This window comes from Thermobia domestica, chromosome 15, assembly GCF_964235325.1.
Source record: "Thermobia domestica chromosome 15, izTheDome1.hap1.1, whole genome shotgun sequence".
NCBI classification, from domain to species: domain Eukaryota; kingdom Metazoa; phylum Arthropoda; class Insecta; order Zygentoma; family Lepismatidae; genus Thermobia; species Thermobia domestica.
The window spans coordinates 38,993,075-39,018,624 of NC_137468.1; the positions used below are offsets into that span (position 1 = coordinate 38,993,075).

The 25,550-nt window shown below is 29.6% G+C and overlaps 1 protein-coding gene across 1 annotated transcript in view; it reads left to right on the forward strand.

Moving 5' to 3' along the window:
* LOC145671463 (neprilysin-like) overlaps positions 1-25,550 on the forward strand; it is a 98,337-nt gene that overhangs the window by 31,750 nt on the left and 41,037 nt on the right. The window contains exon 9 of the mRNA XM_081740654.1: positions 19,654-19,795. Coding sequence (XP_081596780.1) covers positions 19,654-19,795 — 142 coding nt within the window. The remainder of the gene's footprint in view (positions 1-19,653; positions 19,796-25,550) is intronic.

Genomic DNA, 25,550 nt, shown 5'->3' on the forward strand with positions numbered 1-25,550 from the left:
CACTGTTCTACTGAAGGATTAAAATTAGGAATGGATTATAGAAATCAGTTTCGGATTTCGCCAATTCATTATGGCTTACCTAGATGTTCCCAATGTTCCACATATGGGATATACTACATTTCGAAAGTTTCTGATAGTTCACACTACTTGTTCACTCTTAATATCTTGCCACACTACTAATGATGTAAGTTTACTAATGATATATAAGTAAATAGAGATATTTATATAGTTCGTATCACGTAACCTGTAAACACTGTAGTGTTTACATTATTACTGTCCTCTATACGGGACGTAAGGAAGGAAAGGCCGTGCAGAAAGGACAGCCTGTAGATAGTAATGATTTGGTATCTTGTTCTGAATTCATGAATAGGTTGTTAAATAAATATAAGATAAATAAGAGTAGTATTGTTGCAGATGTGAGTAGTAAAGTATCGAGAAAGGGGACTAAAGTATGTCCCTGGACAATAAAGCGGAGCCCTCTAAATGTCTCCCCATGGAATTTTGCACCAATCTTATAGAAGATGATTTATCTACTAAAGAACATGTTTTCTCTCTTTATTGATGATAGCACCATTGATACTATTGTAAGAGGATGCTACACAAAAATGTCTACGCTGATGAAATTAAAAGCTTATATACTTCTGAGTGAGCATCTACAACTTCCACTCTAAAGCTTGTACTGGGAACAAACGAAATATACAGAGTTGACGCCTATTCATCTAACAATAACCGTATCAGTAATTTAGATATAAGTTTGCAAAAGTATGAGCAATCTTTATAGCCTTGAACACTAATTTTCAGACGAACGCTCCGATATAACAACAAAACAGTGTAGATGAAGCTATGGTACTTTATTTCGGTAAGCAAGGATATCCAATTTTTTTTTAATGAAAGGAAAGCCTATCCGATATGGCTTCAAGATATGGGTAAGAGCAATACATGTGGGGTACATGGAGGAACTGGAGAAGAGTGAATATAGGGAACTTTAACAATTTGATAGAACAGAACTCTGAGATGCCCGCTTTCGTGTCTGAAATGCATCTGCTATGAAAAAAAAGATGCAAAGAGGAACGAGCATACTTGGTGCAAGAAACACTGCTTGTAAGAGAAACGAGAACAATACTGTTAGTATGACCTCAAATTATTGTTCCGTTTATTCAATACATGAAGTAAAGAAGAGAAGAATTTTTATTTCATAGCCTGATATTGTCTTTTAATACAAAGTAAATACAGGAGTTGACAGGTGTAATATGAACGCGAGTCTTCACTGAATTTCAATCAGAAGGAAGAAATGGCATTACCATTTGATTTTGGGTTGTATTGATGTAGCGGAAGAAAAAGTGAAATGAAAACATGATCATTTGGAATTTAGGAAAACAGTTACTCTAGCCATCGTTTCTAAAATTGTATCGTTAAAGCAAGAAACAGAAGACCATCAAGAAATGGAAACATGAATACTAAGCGTGAATGCATAGTCACTAAGTTGATTTTGAGAAACATCCGAACGATATGTCGTGTTTACATTCGAAATGTCTTACACATATGGCTAACATTAAAGCTGACTGCAAAGGTGATTTGAGGGTACTGCTCCCAGGAGGCCATAAATTTCTTCTTACCTTTGGCTCAATTATGGATAGTCATGTCACATTTTTGTCGCGATATTTTGCTTCTCCCGAAAATATACCAATGGGAGCTGAGCACCATATGTCATGCTCATGGTCTCACAGTAATCTGTGACAATGAGCATCATATATGATGCTCAAGAATCTTGAATATATTAGTAATTTGTGATATCGAGCATGAGCATCATTGTACCGTGTTATGCAAAAATGAACTAAGCGCCAAACTTTGAAAATCCACGTAAATGCGACGATTGGTTTCTGATACGCATTAGAACGTTTTGCAAAATCGAAAAGAGAGGAAAACCAACACCTCTCCAAAAAAGAAACATAATTTCACTTTTGATTACGGGTACATTAGTGTTGGACATCAACCTTTATACGTAATTTTCTTAAAAGTATGAAAGTGGCGCTTAGTTCGTTTTCGCAGGACACGGTATGGTGCTCATGGCCCCACACCATGGCCCCACACCAACAATAAGGTGAGCACCACATATGATGCTCATGGCAGTCAATCTGTTAAAAAAATTAAATGAAATCTTTCAGTTTAACGTCACACGATTATGCCATTTAGGCAAAGGGAGACAGATGATTAAGGAAAGTGAATGATGATGGAAGAGATGATGGTATGAGTATGTGGGAGGAAACGAAGTACCCGAGAAAATCCAGAGACAGAAAATTCAACATAAACTTATTTGGCCGGGGATCGAGCCAAGGACTTCACACACCCGAAATAACCACTCTACCACTAAGCCACCGTGCCTCCTTAAGAACTGTAAAGTTACATGAATATGTATTTCATAGGAACTGATTGTGGCTGTTAAGAAAAGTTACATGTTTAAGTCGTTAGTCAATTACTACATTAACTTTATGACTGAGCAATACTTCAGTATACGTTAGGAACTTTGTTGTATAACACTGTCTTTAAATATTCAAATATATTCAAATAATTGATTATAAACAAACACACAGTTTACTTTTCGAAAGAACCTTCCTTAAGATTAATTACATTTTTATTCTTCGTTTCATAAACAACTCCGTACACCTTGAAAAAACAAAAAACATTCATCGTATTTTTCTCCAAGCCATTTCCCTACTGACGAACGCAGACAGTTTCCACTGACCCGACAAATGATGTACAAACATGGCGGTCATTATTTTAAGCGCAGGAGAAACAAACCGAAATTCAATCGCTATTTTCAACTAGTTAGAATCAACACATCAGCAAAAGAGTGTTCCATAATCATCTAACTCTGAAGCATTTTATAGCATAACAGTAGGTGTGGGATGGGGATTCTGCGCCACCTCATCATTTCCAATAACAATCTAGCACACCATCAATATTAATAGCGCACTCCTAATAACAATAGCGCATCCCCCTACCTCCAAATAACTTCTAAACTATCCCTAATAATTTCTACCGCACTCCCTATTTCCCAAATAACTTCTATCACCATTTCAAATAACTTCTATCTTACTCATAATAACTTCTAATGCATTCTATCACTAAATCTAGTTACAAAAACAAAAAAATCACTAAATCTAGTTATAAAAATCACTAAATTTAGTAAAATAAAATTACAAAACACTTTTATGATTTTACCATAAAAGTTAACTAAATTCTACATAATTACATAATACTTACAAATTAATATATTAATAGTTACAAGTTCGGATACTGATAATGGAATCTTCTGCTAACCTCGTTCTCTATAGGAAACAATGACTTCTTAAACTCTGTCCACTGATCATAATTCAAACTGAATAGACAGCCGTTAATATAAAAAACAACTTGAACTTCGGTTTGCACATTTTTCACAATTACATTGAAGTTATTAGTAAGTATAAATTTCTTTTGAGGATCCATTCTATTCACTCCATTTTTTACTTCTGACAACATATTTTTGATCATTTTTATTATTTTTTGGATTCACATACAGAACTCAACAGTTGGATAGTTATCTTTTAAACCAGTGTATTTGATTTTTATTCCATCTTTAACGATCTCATCAATCATTTTATCTGTTAAGTGTTTTGTAAATCTAGGTGGAAGAAATACCTTAAACTCTTCACATTCAACTAAAATACTCTTTCCAAACTTAGTTTTAATCTTTTCCATTTTCACAATCTTATATTCTGTATTTAATTCTAATTCTCTTAATCCAATAACCTGTTTTTGTTCAAGACTTCCAAGTTTATTTAAAAGTTCAATATGACTCGCCATCGTATTTATTATATTAAAACTTTTTAAAAATCAGTTTCTAATAGCCTCGAATTTCGTTAAGTATGTCATTGATTCTGTTAACAATATCTCTTACATTTTCATCTGTTAATTCACCATTCATGAGCTTAATTACATTAAGCTCATCTTTAAACATCCCAATTCGATTCACCATATTTTTATAATATTCTTTCTTTGAAGCTATATTAAACCGTGTTGATAGACCAGTGATAACAGCAGAAGCCGAAGCAAATGCAGTTGTAATAATTGAATACACTGTAACAGGAATAAATACATTGATGAACCCTGTAGAAGCTGATAATAGAATTGATAACGTAATAAGAGTAATATAAACACATTTTATTCTCTTAAACTTCCTTTTGTTTTTCATTAATAACTTCTCAAGATTTAATATAGTATCTTCAATTAACACAATTAAATTCTCACGTGGAATGTTATCTGGAATAGTCATTTTATTAAATAAGTTTTTATGATAATATCATAAAAACCTTACAAACTAAAAAAATCTAATAAACATATAATTGATTTATATCTTCTCAATTATTTTTTCTTTCTCAACATCATACTCTAAATTTTTCTTACCAATCATAACAACATAGCAAATTGTTTTATCTGGTACATCGCTTTCAAAATTAACAGTCAGTTTCAAATTAGTTCTATCACTTACAGTTACTGATTTATGCTTGCTTGTGTTAATTACGAACATCGGCCTATTTTCTAAAAATTCCTTAGGATAATAAAACATCTCAGTATTTCCAATTGTAGCTCGCTTATATACCGTATACATTTCATAAACTTTCAAATACTTATGTTTTGCAAAATCTAAGTTTAAAGATTCTAATGGGAAAGATTCATTTCTAGAATTACGAAAATGGATATTCTGAACTTTACAATGATCAAAATAACTTGAATCTCTTTCTTGATTATCATTTCTATCAGTTTGGAAAAATGCAATTACAAAATTAGGCATATCAAATTCACTTGAGTTAAATTGTGTGGTTAAATCGAATTCTAAATATTTACCACTAACTGATTTCTGTAAACATTGATACGTGTTAAATGAAATAGGAATCTTACCTTCTTTTAACATAGAAGATTTTAACAAGGTAACATAGTTAGGTTCATAATTAACAATAGGCATTCTTAACTCCATATTTGTAATCTTAATTTTACCTGGATGTGGTTGATCATTCTCATATGTTCCATCCTGCTTTTTTGTTTTCCAAATAGCAAATGCATTATCATCAGAACCACTTCTTTTAAATGTATATTTCAAACCTCCTTTCCACATAATATCTTTAAAATCTGAACAAAATCCTGGCAAAAGTCTTAGCAAAAACACTATTTCTTCATCTGTCCTTGCCCACGTAATTCCTTCCCATCCACATTCATCATAGTGATTTGCCTCTGGTTTTGAAATCGTACATGTGTTTACAGCTGTTGAAGTTAAACCAGGATAATCAATAATATCTAATATCTGTCCATGCTTACTAACTTGAATTTGAGAAAACAAATGTGGGAAGAAATTATTAATAAGTCTAATATTTTGACCAGTAGTATATTCCCCATCACCATCTCTACCTCTAATTTCAAAAGTTACATACATATCAGCATAATAAGGATGTATAAAGCCATCACCCACGTCAATATCGAATTGAATAGACCTGTTTGGCTTATTTAAATTCTCGATTGTTTTTTGATTAGGTTTAAAGGATTGTAATTCATATGATTCTATCTTATCCATATTTATTATAAAAAATATTTATAATCGTTTTATGAATTAAGCCCATAAAATAAACCCATAAAAACTTAAATATAACTTATCCAAATATCCTTATTCCTATTAACCTGACTAATAATTTCTGAAAAACTATACCCATTTGTAAACATTCTTAACACTATAATGCATAAATGTCCACAAATTACCTCGTTAAAATGTTGTATACTTCTGCTATTGTACTTTATATTATGACCAAGATATTTTACGAGTGTTTTTGGTGGATTACCTCCAAATGAATCAAACACATACTTTCTATTTCCTTTTTTCCAATAACAAATCCAATGCGTTCCTATATTTTTAGACGTATCAAAATTAACAATACCACACTCATTCTTCCTTGGTTGTTTAGGCAATTCATCACTCATAAATACACCTCTAAAGTTTGTTATCTTAAGTTTTTTAACAAGTTGTATTAGATCTAAATTACTTAAAGGTTTAATTTCTTCTTTTTCTTTACTGTTTTGGAGTTTACGTTTTTTGAAAGCCTACCACCTTGTTTTTCTTCCATTGCTAAGTTATGTCGCTTTTGTTCCTCTAATTCCATTTTATTCTTTTTTGCATCATCTACAGTCTTAGCAATAGCAGCCGCACCTCCAGCAACAGAACCTAGAGCACCTATTAAAGCTAAAATCGTTGGAATAGTAAATATAAAACCACCATAATGAACTTTATTATCATTTGCCTTCATTTCTTTGTTTATTTTCTTAAGTTGTGGTATAGAAAGAGATAGAGACATACATTGTCCTTTACTTAGTTTTGCCTCCTTTTGTTTGAGTTGTTTGTTAGTTAAAATGTGATCTATATTTAATTGTTTAAGTTCCTGATTAGGAATCGTAAATGTAAAACCTTTTAACTGCATATTTATTATATAAATTAAAAGCTTTTTATGAAAAAATTCCATAAAAAGTACATATATAAACCTAAATCTAAAAAATACTTATAAACCTAAAACTAAAAAGTACATATATAAACCTAAATCTAAAAAATACTTATAAACCTAAACCTAATCTTACTTTCATTACTTATAAACCTAAACCAAATCTTACTTTTGTATTCATCATTAAAGCAGTTCCAAGAGCAGGTAGTTTTTCAGTTATTAAATTAGCATCTTTATCAAAAACTCTTTCCCAAGCTTTATTTTCTAATTCCTTATCTGCAATATGTCTTGATTCTGTATCTTTATTATCCCTATAGTATATATCATGTTCTTTACAAGCCTCATCTAATTTGTTAATACCTTCATCACCTCTTTCTAATCTTTCTTCTAACTTAGTCCCAGGTCCGCAAAATCTAAATCCTGGAATATGCAACTCAAATGGAAGTTTATTAATCAAATCATTTACTAATCCTTTTCCATACTTTTCACTATTCCAAAATTTTGGTGGCAGCGTATTCAATATCTTAATCAAATAACCTATACCTTTTGGATCATTAGGTATAAATTGTGCAAGTTTAGAATTAATCATATCCACTATGCCTACTTTTTCATTATAAAAGTTATCATTTCCAGATTTTTCTTCACCATCAATAACAATCAAACGATCAATCAGTTTTCTCACATCATCCATCCATATGTATTCTTTTGATAATTCGTTATATACCTTTATTCCTTCTCCAGATTTTGGTGTATTTTTTGAAGGTGTTGTTGGTTTTATATATTCATCCCAAATAGGTTTGATAATCTCTTTATATTTTTTACCTTTACTAGATTTTTGTTTTCTTGTATTCGGATCATTATTATGAAATGCAACACTAGAATCAATTACTATTTGTTTATATTTTTCTAGATCATCATCATTATAATTTGTTGGATTATGTTTTGTCAATAATTCCCATAAACCTTCTGTTCCTGTATAATGTCGATTATTAATAACTAAATCATCACCATGAATTTTAACTTCCGCATTTCCTATCATATGTATAATTTTCCCATCTTCATCATATGGTTGTATTCCAAAACTTTTATCATCTCTAGTTGCATAATATCTTGAGGCAATTTTACCCAAATGAGTTGTTGCTAAAGATTCTATTCCTTCTACTTTATATTTAATTTGTTTTTTCATGTGTTTTATTTCTTCTGTTATAGGCGTATCACTTTCATTTATAGGACTATCATACATAGGCGGTGTTTCTAATAAGCTTGAATCCACTCTAGCACTTTTATGTACAACTGGAACTAACTCTTGAATTAGATTTTTATTTTCTTCTGCTACTTTTGATATATCTTGCCCTAAATCTTTAATTGCATCAATAACAGGCTGATCTTGTTCTTTAAATTTTTCATACTTACTTCGATTACTTTGTTTAATTTCCTTAAATCTTTTAATAAGTTCTTCTTTTAACTTAATATACTTCTTAGCTTTATTAACATCCATTTATTATATAAAGAAAAAAAATAAAAACATAACATAACATAACATAACATAACATAACATAACATAACATAACATAACATAACATAATATAATATAACATATACGTTCACCTACATTCATATACGTTTAGTTCACACTTTTATAAATTCTTTAATTTTATTTCTATATTTACCATTATTCACCTTCCTAGTCATATATATTGTTAAGAAACCATATTCTTCACTCCAACACTTGCTACATAATAATTGTAATTTTTCAAACGACATATCAGATGCAACAAATTCATCATATATATGTTTTAAATTTACATTATCCTGTCTAAATATACAAAGAAAGTTTAAGTTGTCCCTAATTAATTGTTTTGGCACTTTAGAATATGTTTGTCCAAGATAGAAACAGTTTAAACCCTTATGACGACCTCGAGTAAAATATTCTCTTACGTGATTTTGTTCTTCTAATATGAAATCATCAAATACTACCACAGAATAGTCCTCACATTCATCTAATGAAATAATCTCTTCATTGTTTCCTTTTATTATTGCTATTGTGTCTTTAATATTACGTTCTATATCTCGAAAAAGTTGTATTAAGTGTTGGTATTTAGGTTGATTTAAACTTTTAGAATATATATAAACATTTGCATATTTTAACCATTTAGGTGCCAACAAAAAATTATCAATCATTAACGTTGTTTTACCACATCCACTAGGCCCAACTATTAAACATCTTATATCATCAGGTAACAACTCTCCATTCCTCTTACTCTTCGCCGTTTCTTCTGTTAACCTTACTTTAATATCCCAATTATCCATTTTAATTATATATTATATAATAAATGAAGGTATTTAATTTAAATGGTTATTCATCTGTATTAAACATGTCATTGCATTACCCATTTGAAAACGATTTAGAAGTAGCTGTTGCAGGATTTTACACAACATACTTAACTCCAAACATTACAGAAAAAAATAATAAATTAACGTTTTGCACTGAAGAACCTGAAGTTACAAGACAAGCCATAGTTCAACCTGGTCAATATAGTTTAAAAGAATTAGAAGAATATATTAAATCAAACCTTCCATTCTACACTGATGAATTCAAAGATACTTTTGAAATTACAGAAGACAGGAAAAGAAATAGAGTTAAAATATTTAGTGAGGTTTGTGATATAACCTTAGATACCATTAACACTGTATTAGTTTTTAGTGATAAAAACTTGGCTAATAACATAGAACATATTGGAGATAAACCACCAAGGTTTCATCCGTTTGATACTATAAATATTCACTGTGATTTAGCAGAAGGTATGATTTTAAAACACAATGACACAACACACAACGAAACAGACTTAATTGCAACATTTAGAACAAATGCAGAGTTTAGAGAACCAATTATATATGAACCTAATGAAAAGATATTTTTCCCAATACATCACAATAAATTTAATAATTTCAAAGTTTCAATTAAAGATGAAAATGGTGATTTGATTGATTTTGGTGGAGCTCGTATAACTGTTTTACTTGCTATTAAATAATTTGAATTGTTATATAATAAATATGGACATCTTTGGTAATACTAAAAGGAGGACTACAAACCTCAATCATGTAAGTGAAGTTTTTACATCAAATATAACATGGGTTGATTTCAAAAACAAAAGACTTGTTAATGTAAGTGATGCAATTGACCAACATGATGTAGTAACTTTACAACAGCTAGATTTAATAAATACTAATGTTAATAGCCAATTGGAAGGTGATAGAAACAAATTTGAAGATGTATTAAAAACATTACAAGACACATATATAAAGAAAGATGATTTTCAAAAGATTAGGATGGATACTACTAAATTGATTATGCAGAAAGAAACTATACCCCTAATATGTCGATTGAGAGTTAAAAATGTTAAGGAACCAATCTTTAGAATATTTAATCTCTCTAATGGTTACAAATTTCTATATAATGGGAAAATAATGCACATGGAATTAAGTTTGGATAAATACTTTCTAGAGATATATTTAGGTGACACTTTGATTGAAAATTTACCTGTAAACATTAAAAAGGGTGATATAATTATGTTTCAAGCAAATAAGAATTCAGCTATGGAAGAAGGGCAACCATTGCAAGTTATTATGTATATAGAAAGAGAGCTTTCATAAAACCATTTGCTATATTCAATCTATATAACAACATTCTAATTCAATATATATAACAACATTCTAAATTCAATTATACAGATGAATTATAAATTGTTATATAGATTGAATTATTGTTCGAATTATAGATTAAGTTATAGAATGTTATATTGATTAAATTATATAGATGAACAGTGTTTGAATTGTAGAAGTTATTATACAGATTGATTATAGATTGAATTATAGATTGAAGTTCATGATCAATTATAGTATTAATCAACAACAGCATTAATTATAGTATTAATCATCAAATACCGACACCTGTTAATTATAGTATTAATCATCAAATATCGACACCCGTTAATTATAGTATTAATCATCAAATATCGACAACAGCATCAAACAAACATATGCTTAAATTATAGTTTGAATTAGGCTAATCTTTAGAATTATATTGTTAGTTGAATTATAGTTTGAATTAGGTTGATCTTTAGAATGATGTTGTTATTTGATATAGTGTTTTAATTATAGATTGAGGTTAATAATTTTCCATATAATAAATAGTATGATGTATTGTGTTAAGTGTAAGAAATCAACAGATACAAAAATAGATAACATTAGAATAGAACAAACAAAGAATGGGAGATATGTTAAGAAAGGTATATGTGTTGTATGTGGTACTAATAAATCCCAATTCATTAAAAAGTGCGATTGACTATATGAAGGTGAAGGTATTAGAGAAGATATTATAGAAGAAATTCATAAACCATCTAGAAAAAATTATCCTAGGTTAAGTGTTATTGTTAAAGGTATAGATGATTTATGGCAAGCTGATCTTGTGGAAATGGATAGTGGTGTGTTAAAAGGTGTTTCAAAATTAAATAAAGGTTATAAGTATTTGCTAACGATTATAGATGTGTTTTCAAAATATGCATTTGCTGTTCCTGTTAAAGATAAGAGTGGTAAGAATGTTACAGAAGCATTTGAATCAGTGTTAAAAGTAAGAAAACCTAATAATTTACAAACTGATCAAGGTAAAGAGTTTTATAATAAAGAATTTGAAGATTTGATGGGAAAAAACAATATCAATCATTACTCAACATATAGTGGTAAAAAAGCTTCTGTTGTTGAAAGATTTAACAAAACACTTAAACAAAATATGTGGAAGAAATTTACTGTTCAAGGTAATTATAAGTGGTTAAAAATATTGCAAGGTTTGGTTGATGAATATAATAACAAAGTACATAGAACAATAGGCATGAAACCTGTAGAAGTGAATAAGAAAAATGAGCATGTGATATTGAAAAAAGTGTATAAGAAAGAATATAAGTCTGTTAAGTTAAAGTATAAGATTGGTGATTATGTTCGTATAAGTAAAATTAAAGGTTTGTTTGAAAAAGGTTATACACCAAATTGGTCAACAGAAGTGTTTGTTATTAATGAGGTTATACCATCTAATCCACCAACATATAAAATTAAAGATTTAAACAATGAAGAAGTTAGAGGAAGATTTTATGAACCAGAATTATTGAAAACTAAATATAAGGATGAGTATTTGGTTGAAAAAATATTGAGAAAGAAAGGTAATAAAGTGTTTGTTAAATGGTTAGGGTTTGATGATTCACATAATAGTTGGATAGATAAAAGTAATGTAATATTATAAATATTATATTTTATGATTATTTCATAAAAGGTATAAATAGTTTATTAAATGGTTAGGGTTTAATAATTTACATAATAATTAAATAAATAAAAGTAATATAATATTATAAATGTTATCTTTTATGATTATTTCATAAAAGGTATAAATTGTTTATTAAATGGTTAGGGTTTATTAAATAGTTAGGGTTTAATAATTTGTATAATAATTAAATAAATAAAAGTAATATAATATTATAAATGTTATCTTTTATGATTATTTCATAAAATGTAATAGTGTTTATTAAATAATTAGGGTTTATTAAATGGTTAGGATTTAATAATTTGTATAATAATTAAATAAATAAAAGTAATATAATATTATAAATGTTATTTCATTAAAGGTATAAATTGTTTATTAAATAATTAGGGTTTATTAAATGGTTATGGTTTAATAATTTGCATAATAAGTAATATAATATTATAAATTTTATCTTTTATGGTTATTTCATAAAAGGTAATAAAGTGTTTATTAAATGGTTAGGATTTAATAATTTGTATAATAAGTAATATAATATTATAAATGTTATTTCATAAAATGTAATAAAGTGTTTATTAAATAATTAGGGTTTATTAAATGGTTAGGGTTTAATAATTTACATAATAATTAAATAATTAGGGTTTATTAAATGGTTAGGGTTTAATAATTTGCATAATAATTAAATAAATAATTTGCATTAATAATTAAATAAATAATTTGCATAATAATTAAATAATTAGAGTTTATTAAATGGTTAGGGTTTAATAATTTGCATAATAATTAAATAAATAAAAATAATATAATATTATAAATGTTGTAATGTAATTTAATTTGTTTAAACATGAAAAATATTATGAAAATGAATTTAAAAATCTGGTGAATATAAAAAACGATACAGTGTTTTTTCATATAAGGTGTGTTATTATATGGAAAAACACTGTATCATTTTTTTATGTCGACATTAATAGCTGTATTAGAAAAATAAGTTGCTAATGTTGGTATAAAAATATTATGAAAATGAATTTAAAAATTTAGTGAATATAAAATTATGATACAGTGTTTTTCCATATAAAATGAGTATGAATAATGTTAATTTTACTGGTGAGGAGATGAAAGAGATGTCAATTACAAAACTAAAACAAATATGTAAAGTCAAAAAATCCGTAACTATAGTTCTTTAAATAAGAGTGAATTAATCAAAAAAATCGAACAATATCAAAATGAACCAGATGAATTGAAAGTTATATACACAATGAAAGTTGATGAATTAAAAAACCATTGTAAAAGGAAAGGAATAAAAGGTTATTCTAAATTAAGAAAGGCTGAACTTATTGACCGTATTAAAAAATATGAAGATGAACAGAACAGATCACAAATTAGAAACATATTTCCATTTAAACAAGATGTTTTTGAAGAATGCAAACCACAACGAATACCAATTAAAGTACAAACAAAGGAAACAGCAATACAGAAACGATTACAAACTATCACAATCGAAAACATAGGAGGATATAAAGATCCAGTGAAGTTTTTAAATATAAGTGGGAAAGTAGTTATTAACAAAATCAAGGAAGAATTAAAGCACCATCCATTAAAAGTCAACCTTGTATTCATTTGTGATTATATTAAAGATAAAGAAGTACAAGAACGCAATTTTAAAACTATGAATGAAAGAATATTACAATCAACTGACTTAGATGAATATATAACCAATGCTAAACAAAAACTATGTAGAGAGATGGAGGAATTTCAAGGAAGAGGTTCAGGATGGTCATTACATCAAATTAAATATTTAGAAATCAGATTAAATAAATATGTACCATTACGAGCTTCTTCCTATATTGACCTTCCTAAACCAATTAAAGATAAAAAAGCAGTGATTAATGTTCAAAATAAAGATAATAAATGTTTCTTATATTCTATTGCATGTTATTTAAAACCTATAGATCACCAATCACATCCTCAACGGCCTTCAAACTATACAGAAACTGTGGATGAATTACAAGAGAAATATTGTAAGGGTATTGAATTTCCTGTACAATTAAAAGATATAGTAAAGTTTGAAAAAAGAAGTAACATATCCATTAACGTGTATACCTATGATGATGAATATAATATATACCCACTTCAAATCACAAAAAATAAGCAGGATAAACACATCAATTTATTATATGTAAAAGATGAAAATAATGATCACTTTTGTTGGATAAAGGATTTATCAAGATTAATAAGAAGTCAAGTAACAAAGCATAAGGAAAAATTATACTTTTGTGATAGGTGTTTAACAAGACATTTTAGAAATGAGATACAATTACAAGAACATGAACTATATTGTAAGGAGCATGAATCTGTTAGAATAGAACTTCCAAAGCCATATAACAATCAAATACAATTTCAAAATTATAATAGATCATTGAGGGTACCATTTGCGATATATGCCGATTTTGAATGCTTGTTATGTAAAATGGAAGTAGACCATAATTGTTCTAAAACTGTGAAGTATCAAAAGCATTTACCAATGAGTTTCTGTTATTATATTAAATACTCAAATGGTGTGTATAAAAGTCCTGTTAGTTATATTGGTTTAGATGCTGCAAAGGTGTTTGTGGAGAAGTTAAAACAAGAAGCAATAGAAATAAAGAAAATATATAACAAAAGAGTTGAAATGAATAACCTAACTAAAGATGAGGAAGAGTTATATAATAATTCCAATAGTTGTCATATATGTGAGAAAAACTTGAATGATTTACCACCCGCAATTGAAAAACAAATAAATGTGTTAAATAAGAAAATAAAATTCGCTAAAAATAATGATAGCATGGTTGAAAAATTAGAAGAATGGAAACATGAATTAGGTAAATGTTTGAAAAATATAAATATAAATAAAGCAAAAGTAAGAGATCATGATCATTTAACTGGAAAGTTTAGAGGTGCAGCTCACAGTTATTGTAACTTAAGCTATCGAAATCCTAATTTCATTCCAGTATTTATTCACAATTTAAGTGGTTATGATACTCACCTATTTGTTAAAGAACTTGCTTATGATAAGAATGAAATAAAACTAATTGCAAACAATGAAGAAAAATATATAACATACTCGAAATATGTGAAGGTTGATAAAAAGAATGGAATTAATTTACGATTTCTAGATTCATTTAGGTTTATGTCAAGGGGTTTAGCAGAACTAGCAAATAACCTTACAAAAGAACAATATAGAGAAACGTCAAAGTATTTCACTTATGATTTATTAGATTTAGTAATTAAAAAAGGTGTGTACCCATATGATTATATTGACTCAATTGAAAGATTAGAAGAAACAAAACTACCTTCAAAAGAAATGTTCTTTAATAAACTTACTAACACCCACATCAGTGATGAAGATTATGAGCATGCGAAAAATGTTTGGAAGTCATTCAATATTAAAAATCTAGGTGAATATACAGAACTTTATAACAGGACAGATGTATTGATATTAGCCGATGTATTTGAAAATTTTAGAGATGTGTGTTTAAAGGCATATGGTTTAGATCCTGCTTGGTATTTCACTGCTCCTGGTTTATCGTGGGATTCAATGTTAAAGGTGACTAAAATCGAACTAGAAATGTTAACTGACTATGACAAAATATTAATGATTGAAAAAGGTATAAGAGGTGGAATTTCACAATGTAGTAAGAGGTATGTAAAAGCAAATAATAAGTATATGAAAAGTTATAACAAAGACGAACCTTCAAAGTATTTAGCTTATCTAGATGCAAATAATTTATATGGATGGGCAATGAGTCAATACATGCCTTACAAAGACTTTAAATGGGTTCAACCTTACATAAACATAATGAATATTCCAGATAATTCAGAAACTGGTTACATATTAGAAGTTGATTTAGAATATCCAGAATACTTACATGATAAACATACAGATCTACCATTAGCTCCAGAAAATATGTGCCCACCAGGATCGAAACAATCAAAATTATTAACAACACTTTACAATAAAGAAAGATATGTTATTCACTATAGAAATTTAAAATTATATATGTCACTTGGAATGATATTAAAGAAAATTCACCGAGTATTAGAGTTCAAGCAATCAAACTGGTTAAAGGAATATATTGATCTAAATACAAATATGAGAACACAAGCTAAGAATAATTTCGAGAAAGATTTTTACAAGTTAATGAATAATAGTGTATTTGGTAAAACAATGGAAAACATTAGAAAGAGGCCATCAATTACTTTAGAATGTGATCCAATGAGGGTGGAAAAGTTAATAGCGAAACCGAACTTTGATTATAGAACAATATTTACTGAAGATTTGTGTGCGATACATATGAAAAAAGAAAAATTGACCTTCAACAAACCTATATATGTTGGTATGAGTGTGTTAGATTTATCAAAACTATTAATGTATGACTTCCATTACAACATTATGAAACCTAAATATGATATTGATATAAACTTATGTTATACGGATACCGATAGTTTTATATATGAAATTGGGACAGATGACTTCTACAAAGACTTAAATGAAATGATTGATTTATTTGATACAAGTGATTATGGAAAGGATAATCAATATGGAATACCATTAGTAAACAAAAAAGTATTAGGAAAGATGAAGGATGAAAACAATGGTAAAATAATGACAGAATTTATTGGGTTAAGGTCGAAAATGTATGCCTTTAAAGTTGAAAATAAAGAGGAGAAGAAAGCAAAAGGAATAACAAAATGTGTAGTAGCAAAAGAGTTACAATTTGATGATTATAAACAAACCCTATTCAATGATGTGAAAACATATAAAAATATAAATCTAATTCGAAGTTGTAAGCATGATGTGTATACCATAGCTGTAAATAAATTAGCTTTAGATTCGAATGATGATAAAAGATATATATTAGAGGGTGGTGTAAGTACATTAGCTTGGGGGCATTATAAGATATAGTTAAAATGTATTTATGTGTAGTTTAGTTTTAAGTCATATTTAATTAACCTTTATGTATAGTTTAGTTTTAGGTCATATTTAATTAACTTTTATGTATAGTTTAGTTTAGGTAAAATTTAATTAACTTTTATATATAGTGTAGTTTAATTTTAGGTCATATTTAATTAACTTTTATGTATTTATGTGTAGTTTAGTTTCATGTCATATTTAATTAACTTTTATGTATAGTTTAGTTTAGTTTAGTTTTAGGTCATATTTAATTAACTTTTATGTATAGTTTAGTTTAGTTTTAGGTCATATTTAATTAACTTTTATGTATAGTTTAGTTTTAGGTAAATTTAATTAACTTTTATGTATAGTTTAGTTTTAGGTAAATTTAATTAACTTTTATGTATAGTTTAGTTTTAGGTAAATTTATATTTTTAAGTCATAAAAGTTGTTTTTGTAATTTTATCCTTAGACATAGGCAACCAGTAATGCATGAAAATAATTGTTTTGTAGTCTAGTATTTATGTCCTGTTTACATTTCCTTAATACATTCTTACATAGTGAAGATTTTTGATTTTTTATAATTTTATCCTTAGACATAGACAACCAGTAACGCGTTAGAAAAAATTATAAGAAAATAGAAACCATTTACCGTTTGAATTTTGAAAATCGGTTAATATTTGACGATTTTATAGCAAGTTCAAAATTTCGGGAATTTTTTACGGGTTTATTTTTGAGTTTTCGGGAAAATGTTATTCTTTAAAAAAGTCTTAAAATTTTATTTTACTTATGGTAGTATTTTTATTTTTTCGATTTGTTGAAATTTTATGGAGATATTGAAAAAGGGAAAAGTATCCTTTGGGTTATGCAACCATTTATGCATTTCAGAAAATTGGTTGTGTTATTAGTATTCATTTGCCGTTTGAATTTTGAAAATCGGTTAATAAACAACGAAGTTATAACGATCTGGAGATATTTTCCCTTATGAGCCGCCATCGATGTCAGGGTTGGTTATCGTTTCCAAAAAATTATCATGTTTACCTTATTTGGTACTAGTTCATTCGTAATAATTTCAGAGCTTAATTCGTAATTTTAACAATTCTGGAAAAATATGTTAAAAAGAATTAGTTTCCAACCCTGTTTGTCACGTGAAAGTAAAAATCATCACGTTACATCTAAGAAGTTTAAAAAAGTTTAAAAATTTTTCGACTGTGAAGAGAGAGAAAATTGTAACTGCATAACGTGACTATCTAACGTGACGTGACAGTTTTGGTTTTGTTATTACTACACTTCCATATACCGCTTGATTACTAAAAAGAAAGAAAAAATGTTGTTGCTGCTCCGGTTGACTGAAGAGAATGTGAGTGTGGATGAGTGTATGATGATGTAAGCAAGTCACGTTCCCATGCTAAGAAAGAAAGAAAGAAGGAGAATGATCGTAAATCTCATGTACATATATGCTATTCCTTCTCTCAAGCAAACTGAATTGTAAATGTGTGTGTGGACAAACCTTCTGTGCTGTGTTGGGTTGTATAAATACAGGCGGCAAAATGCTAAATTCGTTATTTTTTATCCGATTTTGATAATTCAAACGGCATTTAAAAGAGTATGTATCAGAGTTTAAAATGCAATTGTTCATTCTTGTTAAATGTTGTTAGATTTAGTGATTTTTTTATTTTGTAACTAGATTTAATGATTTTTTGTAACCAAATTTAGTGATTTTTGAATTCAAAACCGGTTATAACCATATTTTGTAACCAAATTTAGTGATTTTTGAATTCAAAACCGGTTATAACCAGATTTTGTAACCAAATTTAGTAATTTTTGAATTCAAAACCGGTTATAACCAGATTTTTGTAACCAGATTTAGTGATTTTTTGTTTTTATAACTAGATTTAGTGATTTTTTTGAACTAGATTTAATGATTTTTAAAGTCAAAACCGATTATAACTAGATTTAATGATTTTTTGTAACTAGATTTAGTGATAGAATGCATTAGAAGTTATTATGAGTAAGATAGAAGTTATTTGAGATGTGATAGAAGTTATTTGGGAAATAAGGAGTGCGGTAGAAATTATTAGGGATAGTTTAGAAGTTATTTGGAGGTAGGGGGATGCGCTATTGTTATTAGGAGTGCGCTATTAATATTGATGGTGTGCTAGATTGTTATTGGAAATGATGAGGTGGCGCAGAATCCCCATCCCACACCTACTCATAACAGATCAGTGGAAGTGTCGATTTATAGTCAGTGTAGTATTTATATTGATTTATTGCAGTATTTGCATAGCGATCCGAAAATTTTGCGAAGTCCATTACGAAATGAAGTCCTTAGAGTTGGAACTTCTGGATAATTGCAAAGTTCGTTATGAAATGAAGTCCTTAGTGTTGGAACTTCCGGTCAGCAACGAATTCAGTTACGAAATGAAGTCCTTAGTGTTGGAACTTCCGGACAGTAACGAAATCCGTTATGAAATGAGATCATTAGCGTTGGAACTTCTGGATAATTGTGAAATTTGTTACGAAATGAATTCTTTAGTGCTGGAGCTCTTGCACAACTGTCACTATTAGTCCGCTAATATCCTTGTTTTATCCGTTGAAATGAGGCATGACTATAGAGTATTACTATTGTATGAGACATCTCATATCGTTAAAAAAAAGACATCAGCAATTACGATATCACACACTCTCACCAAAACTTTTGATCTTTAATCCGTTACTGGTTTACTTAATAGCAATTAGCAAATATTATCTGGCATATTTAATATTTTTTGTTATCATTTACGTATTATTTATAAGTTATTTATTATTTTTTTAAAAAGTTGGTATATTTATGGAAAGCTCTTAAGCCTTACAGTACTTTCTCCTAATCACCGTTTATTTGTTTATTTTATTCCTTCCAGATCGAGTGGAAAACATTCCTGAACAGGGTATTTTCTAGAACCGGAATACAAATATCTGAAGAAGAAATAATTGTGTTACGAGAAGTGAAATTTATACGCGATCTTATCACCTTATTAGATAACACGTCAGTGAAAACATTAGGTAAGTATATATGTCTTATATGGTATTTTTTTTTTAAGATTCCAAGTTTCTAATGTTTACAATTAGAGAGTAATGAATGCTGATGAAATAAGCTCTGCTAAAGACAATTTTAAAAAAGTTTCAGTTTCGTCTGGTAGATGTTAACTGCGGGAAGACGTTTGCAGCCATCTAATGGCACGATGTGGAATTTCTAGCATTCCAGAATTAGACACCTTTGTTTCAATTATAGAAAATGGGGTATAAATAACCACTGTTTAAGCCAACGTTATCTGTGAAGTTGTTAACGGATTGACTCCAATAATAACAAGCTTGGCCGAGATAACTGCTCTAGTTATTTAGTGCAAAAAGATGCCAAAATTTACTTTGGTAGGAAAGTTATCGTGTGGAATAACAGATGCACGTAAGTCATCGTTACCCAAAACAATATTAACGGATTGACTCTACTAACGAACTTGACCGAAACATTGTAATTGCTGTAGCTATCTATTGCGAAAACCATAATTTTAAAAAATCACCTTCGTTCAAGAGTTATCGTGCGGAATAATAGACACATAAATCACTCTTACCCGTTATCTGATTGACTCCAATAACAAGCTTGCTCGAGATAATTGCTCTAGTTATCTATTGCAAAAAATTGCAAAATTTAGTTTCGTTCAAACGTTATCGTGTGGAGTAACAGATGGACGTATGTCACCGTTACCCGTGACAATATTAACGGATTTAATCCATTAACGAACTCGGTGGAAATAATTACTGTAGCTGTCTATTACCAAAACTATAATAAATTCACCTTCGTTCAATAGTTATCGTGCGGAATAACAGACTACATAAGTCACCGCTATCCGTTAACTGATTGACGTCAATAACAAGCTTGGCCAAGAAATTGCTTTAGTTATCTATTGCAAAAAAGGCAAAATTCGATTTTGTTCAATAGTTACCGTCTGGGAATATAACGGATACACTTAAATCATCGTTACTCGGGACAATATTAACGAGTTGACTCCATTAAATAGCTATTTATTGCCGAAACCATAATTTAAAATATCACCTTCGTTCAAGAGTTTTCGTGCGGAATAACAGATATATAAGTCACCGTAACCCGTTGTCTGACTGACTCCAATAACAAGCTTGGCCGAGATAATTGCTCTAGTTAACTAGTGCAAAAAGATTTTTTTTAAAAAAATTCGCTTTCGTTCGAAAGTTATTATGTGGAGTAACAGATGGAGGTAAGCCACCGTTACCCGTGACAATATTAATGAATTGATTCCATTAACGAACTTGGCCAAAATAATTCCTGAAATTATCTATTGCCGAAACCATGATAAAATATTTGCCTTCGTTCAAAAGTTATCGTGCCGAAATAACAGACACATAGAAGTCACCGTTACCCGTTATCTGATTGACTCCAATAACAAGCTTAGTCGAGATAATTGCTCTAGTTATCTATTGCAAAAGAAAAAAAGAATTTAAAAATTCGTTTTCATGTATTGGGTATGAGGAAGGCCTAAAGATAGCCACCGTTATATTTTTCCGTTATCCCTTAAGATGTTAGCGGATTGACTTCACTAACGAACTCGTGCGAAGTAATCGCTCCATCTATATAATATTACAGAAAACAGAATTTAAAAATTCGCTTCGGTTCAATGGTTATCGTGTGCAGTCTCATAACACGCAAAGGCGTAGTCCTAATAAAATGGACGGAGGATCTATTTAATTAATGTTTCGAGTTATGTGATTGATATCAATTTTGGAATCCCTAAACCAGTACTTGTTAGCCGTTACACAATTTCATCCATCGACGGACAGATAATCAATAAGTAATATTGACGAGAAACTAGAAAAATATAGGGTATATCTAAATTTTTCATCTGGTTTCAAGTTAGTTTAATTGTTTGAAAATGGCTAATTATATTTGAATAAAGCTCCAAACTGTTTGAAACAGTTTTGTTTGGCAATACATAGCGAGAATTGTTCTTTTATTCTGCAATCAATTACGCGGCTCAAGAATATATATCTAGTTTAAAAGGGCTCACTATTGTCAAGTAGTAGAAAATGAACTACTGGCCTAACAATTGTCTAACAAGAATGTGAGGAGTCTACATCAAATTTTCTTCTTGTTCTTCTCCTCCTACTTCTTCTTCTTCCTTTTCTTCTTCTTTTTCTACTACTACTACTATTGCTACTACTACTACTACTACTACTAAAGCTGAGGTTAACATTCATGTATTTCAGTGAACTATTTGCATTGGACGCTGGCAAAACTGTTTGTAAGGGACTCAACCAGTAGACTGAAAGATTTTGCTGAAGATTTTAGAAAAGTATTAACCGGAGCCAAGCAACCTGCACGATGGTTTGTATTAATTGTTTTATTAATCTTGTTTGATAGACTTTAGACAGCAGCAGGCTCGTATTTTTATATTGTGCGCCCCTGTGCTCTAAATAATTTTCCGGCCCCCTTGAAAACGACCGATATTAGAGTTGAATTCATAGTTTTCTGGGGTCGCTGAGATGAATAGTGACAGTTTTAATCCAATTCATCTTCTAGATCATACTCCACTCCACAGGGACGGAAGAAATTTTAAAAGTGATCGAAAACGACAGATATTAATGTTGAAGTCATAGTTTTTGAGGTTGCTGAGTTTAACGGTATAAGTTTTCATGGTGATCAAGTTCATTCTCACCCCCTTGGGGTGGGCTGGGAGAGGATGACATTTTAAAAAATAATCAGATAAGCTAGCTAATTAGTAACTACTTTAATCAGAGCGAATTAGACACATTAACATATTTTTTCGCGCTTGTGCGGAACTCTGCGGGTTGCTAGTTTTAAATATTACTTGATTGTGAATCTTAAAAAGAATATCAAAATTTTACCGCCCCTAAATTCTGCCGCCCTGTGCTCGAGCACAGAATAGCACTTACCTAAATACGGGCCTGGACAACAGTAGCAATTTGCAATATCAAGAGCATGTGCACACATGTGGACGTGCTTTCTGTTTATGAGTGTAACTTCATTTTTATTATTTTCATATGTATTAAGAGGCCCCATCACGGCGAAATTAAAGTACCGCTAATTTTACAGTAATTGTGTGATATCTTCAAATAGATAAAAGATAATTAAGATAATTGAAATGTGGAACAAGATCGTCCTAGACAATATTATTTTGTATGAGGGACCGTTATCATGAGTCACTTATCTGCTTTCGATTTCCAGCTATTTAGAAAATCGGGATTTATTTTCGCGTTTCTAAATGGCTGCAAAGGGAAAGCTACTAAGTGACTCGTGCTAACGGTCCCTAATGCAAAATAATATTGTCTAGGGCGATCTTGTTCCACTTTTTGATTATTTTTTATCTATTTGAAGATGTTACTGTAAAATTAGCGGTATTTTAATTTCGCAGTGATACGGCCTCTTAAGTTTACATTCCAATTTAGTTTAGTTACTACTCACTTATAAACGCAATTAAAACTTACTGCTCATTCTAAGTTTAAAAGTTTTTTTCTATACGAAACTTCTACTTAGCTCTTATTAAGTACCACACTGCAAAAAATACAGAAACTGCTTTTAGACACAGTAGGACACTGTACACATTACCGACACTCTTTGAACACCTCCAGATGACACATATTCATCCCTCTTAGATACTATGTTGTCCAAGTATGTCTCAGATCCATTTGCAAAATATGTCATCACTTTGTTTTCGAACTGTTTGCCGAGAAGTGTTTTAACTTCTATATGTCACACTATGTACTGTTTTCGGAAAATGGACACTTTTGGACAAACGAACCGTACTTTACAAACACTATTTCATCAATTTTTCCCTCGATGGCTACAACTAAAAGTGTTTCAATGGTGTTTTACTATTATTTTTTAGTGTAGTCAAATGAATATTCCACCAAAGCATATTTCCACACTGCAAAAAATACAGAAACAACTTTTAGACACAGTAGGACACTGTACACATTATCGACACTCTTTGAATACCCCTAAATGACAAATTTATTCACTCCTTGTAGATACTGTGTTATCCAAGTATGTCCTAGAAGTATGTACAGTCTGCAGCAAAAAAAAAAAAAAAAAAAAAAAAAAAACCTGCAATATAAGCATGTAAGTTTATTGTGAAACGATGAAGACTTTTGCTCCAAAATAAATGTGCAGGGGGAGGACGACGAGGTTTCTCCTGGTGTGATTCGTACCACTTAGACGTTATGTTGATTTTTGCACTGTTAGGCGTAGTTTCGCGATAAACTTACATGCTCATGTTGCAGGGTTTCTTTTTGCTGCGGACTGTACAAAATGTGCAAAATGTACATGTCATCACTTTGTTTTCGAACTGTAGACGCTTTTGGATACGCAAAGCACATTTTATAAACACACACTTGATATACAATATTTTCCCCTCAACATCTGTACTAAAAGTCTTTAAATGCTGTTTTACAGTGCAAGGTTAATAAAATAGTTGGATTTACATCACCATCTCATCTGTATCTTAATGTTTCTGTTTCAATAAATAATGATGATTATATTAGCTATTTGCAGTGTTTGTTGAAAACAGATGGCAATAATATATTTCCCTTGAACAGTGAAACTTAGGTTTATTATGTTTCATGTATACAACAGTAAAACATATAAGTTTAACATAAAATATAAATTGTACCTCAGCATTATATTTGAGGTTCTCTGTAACCCTTTTCCAAATTCCAGGACTGTCTAAGAGCTTAACAAAACATAACAGATTATTTATGTCTATTTCACAAATGCACATTGCTATTTGCTAGGAACGTACGGACATTTACTCAACCCCTTTCTGCATGATTCTTTTCTTTTAGCGAAAAAAAAAAAAAAAATCAGTATTGGATATCATCATATGGAAACTTGAAAACTTGAATTTTAGATTTTTCATTTAATTCCGACGAGAAATAAGTAAATGCCATATATGACACATTTACAACTCACAAAGAACCTGCCAGATGACACCAAAATCTCTTATTCATACACGTCAATATCTCACACAGCAGACAAAACAGTCATTTGGTGCCTTTGATAAATACACAAAAGCTAAAGTGAAAAAAGGGGTATGTGCCATATATAGCACGACATGCGGTAAAGGGTTAAACTTACAGTACTTTTGCACATGTACTTATATACAATTTGGTTAAAGTGTTTAAAACAAATATTAAACTCGGTAAACTAAGCAGAACTTTTTTTTACGTTGTGTTTAGTTGGTTAATAAGGTTATGGAAGAGTTAGCAACTTTCCCGGTTATGCAAAAAGTTATGTCCTTGATTGATTTTAACAAATTCTTATCGTAACTGGAAATAGCCTATAGAGACTATTAGACCAGTGGTTTCCAACCATTTTTGACTGATAAACACACTTTATTAGCTCTATATGCCACCGACAACACAACACACATGTTTGATATTTTAAAATTAAAATAATATAAAATATAATAGTCAGTGGCGTACGCAGAGTTTCATCAAGGAAGGGCTCAAGTACTTTATCTCATATCCTTTTAGGGCACGCATGGTTTTTGTATATACAGCGGAGTCGTTTTAATTCAAAATCCAAGGGAACACAAAAGAAGTTCAAATTATCTAAAAAAAAAAATATGCATTGTTCACTATCTAAAAATCAAGCGAACAAAACTACTACAGTATATCTACAATGAAAAAATAATAGCATGCAGTAGATTTTACTTTTAAGAGAGCATATTATTTTGGGTGACGCAATACCTCAAGCAAACAAACATTTACT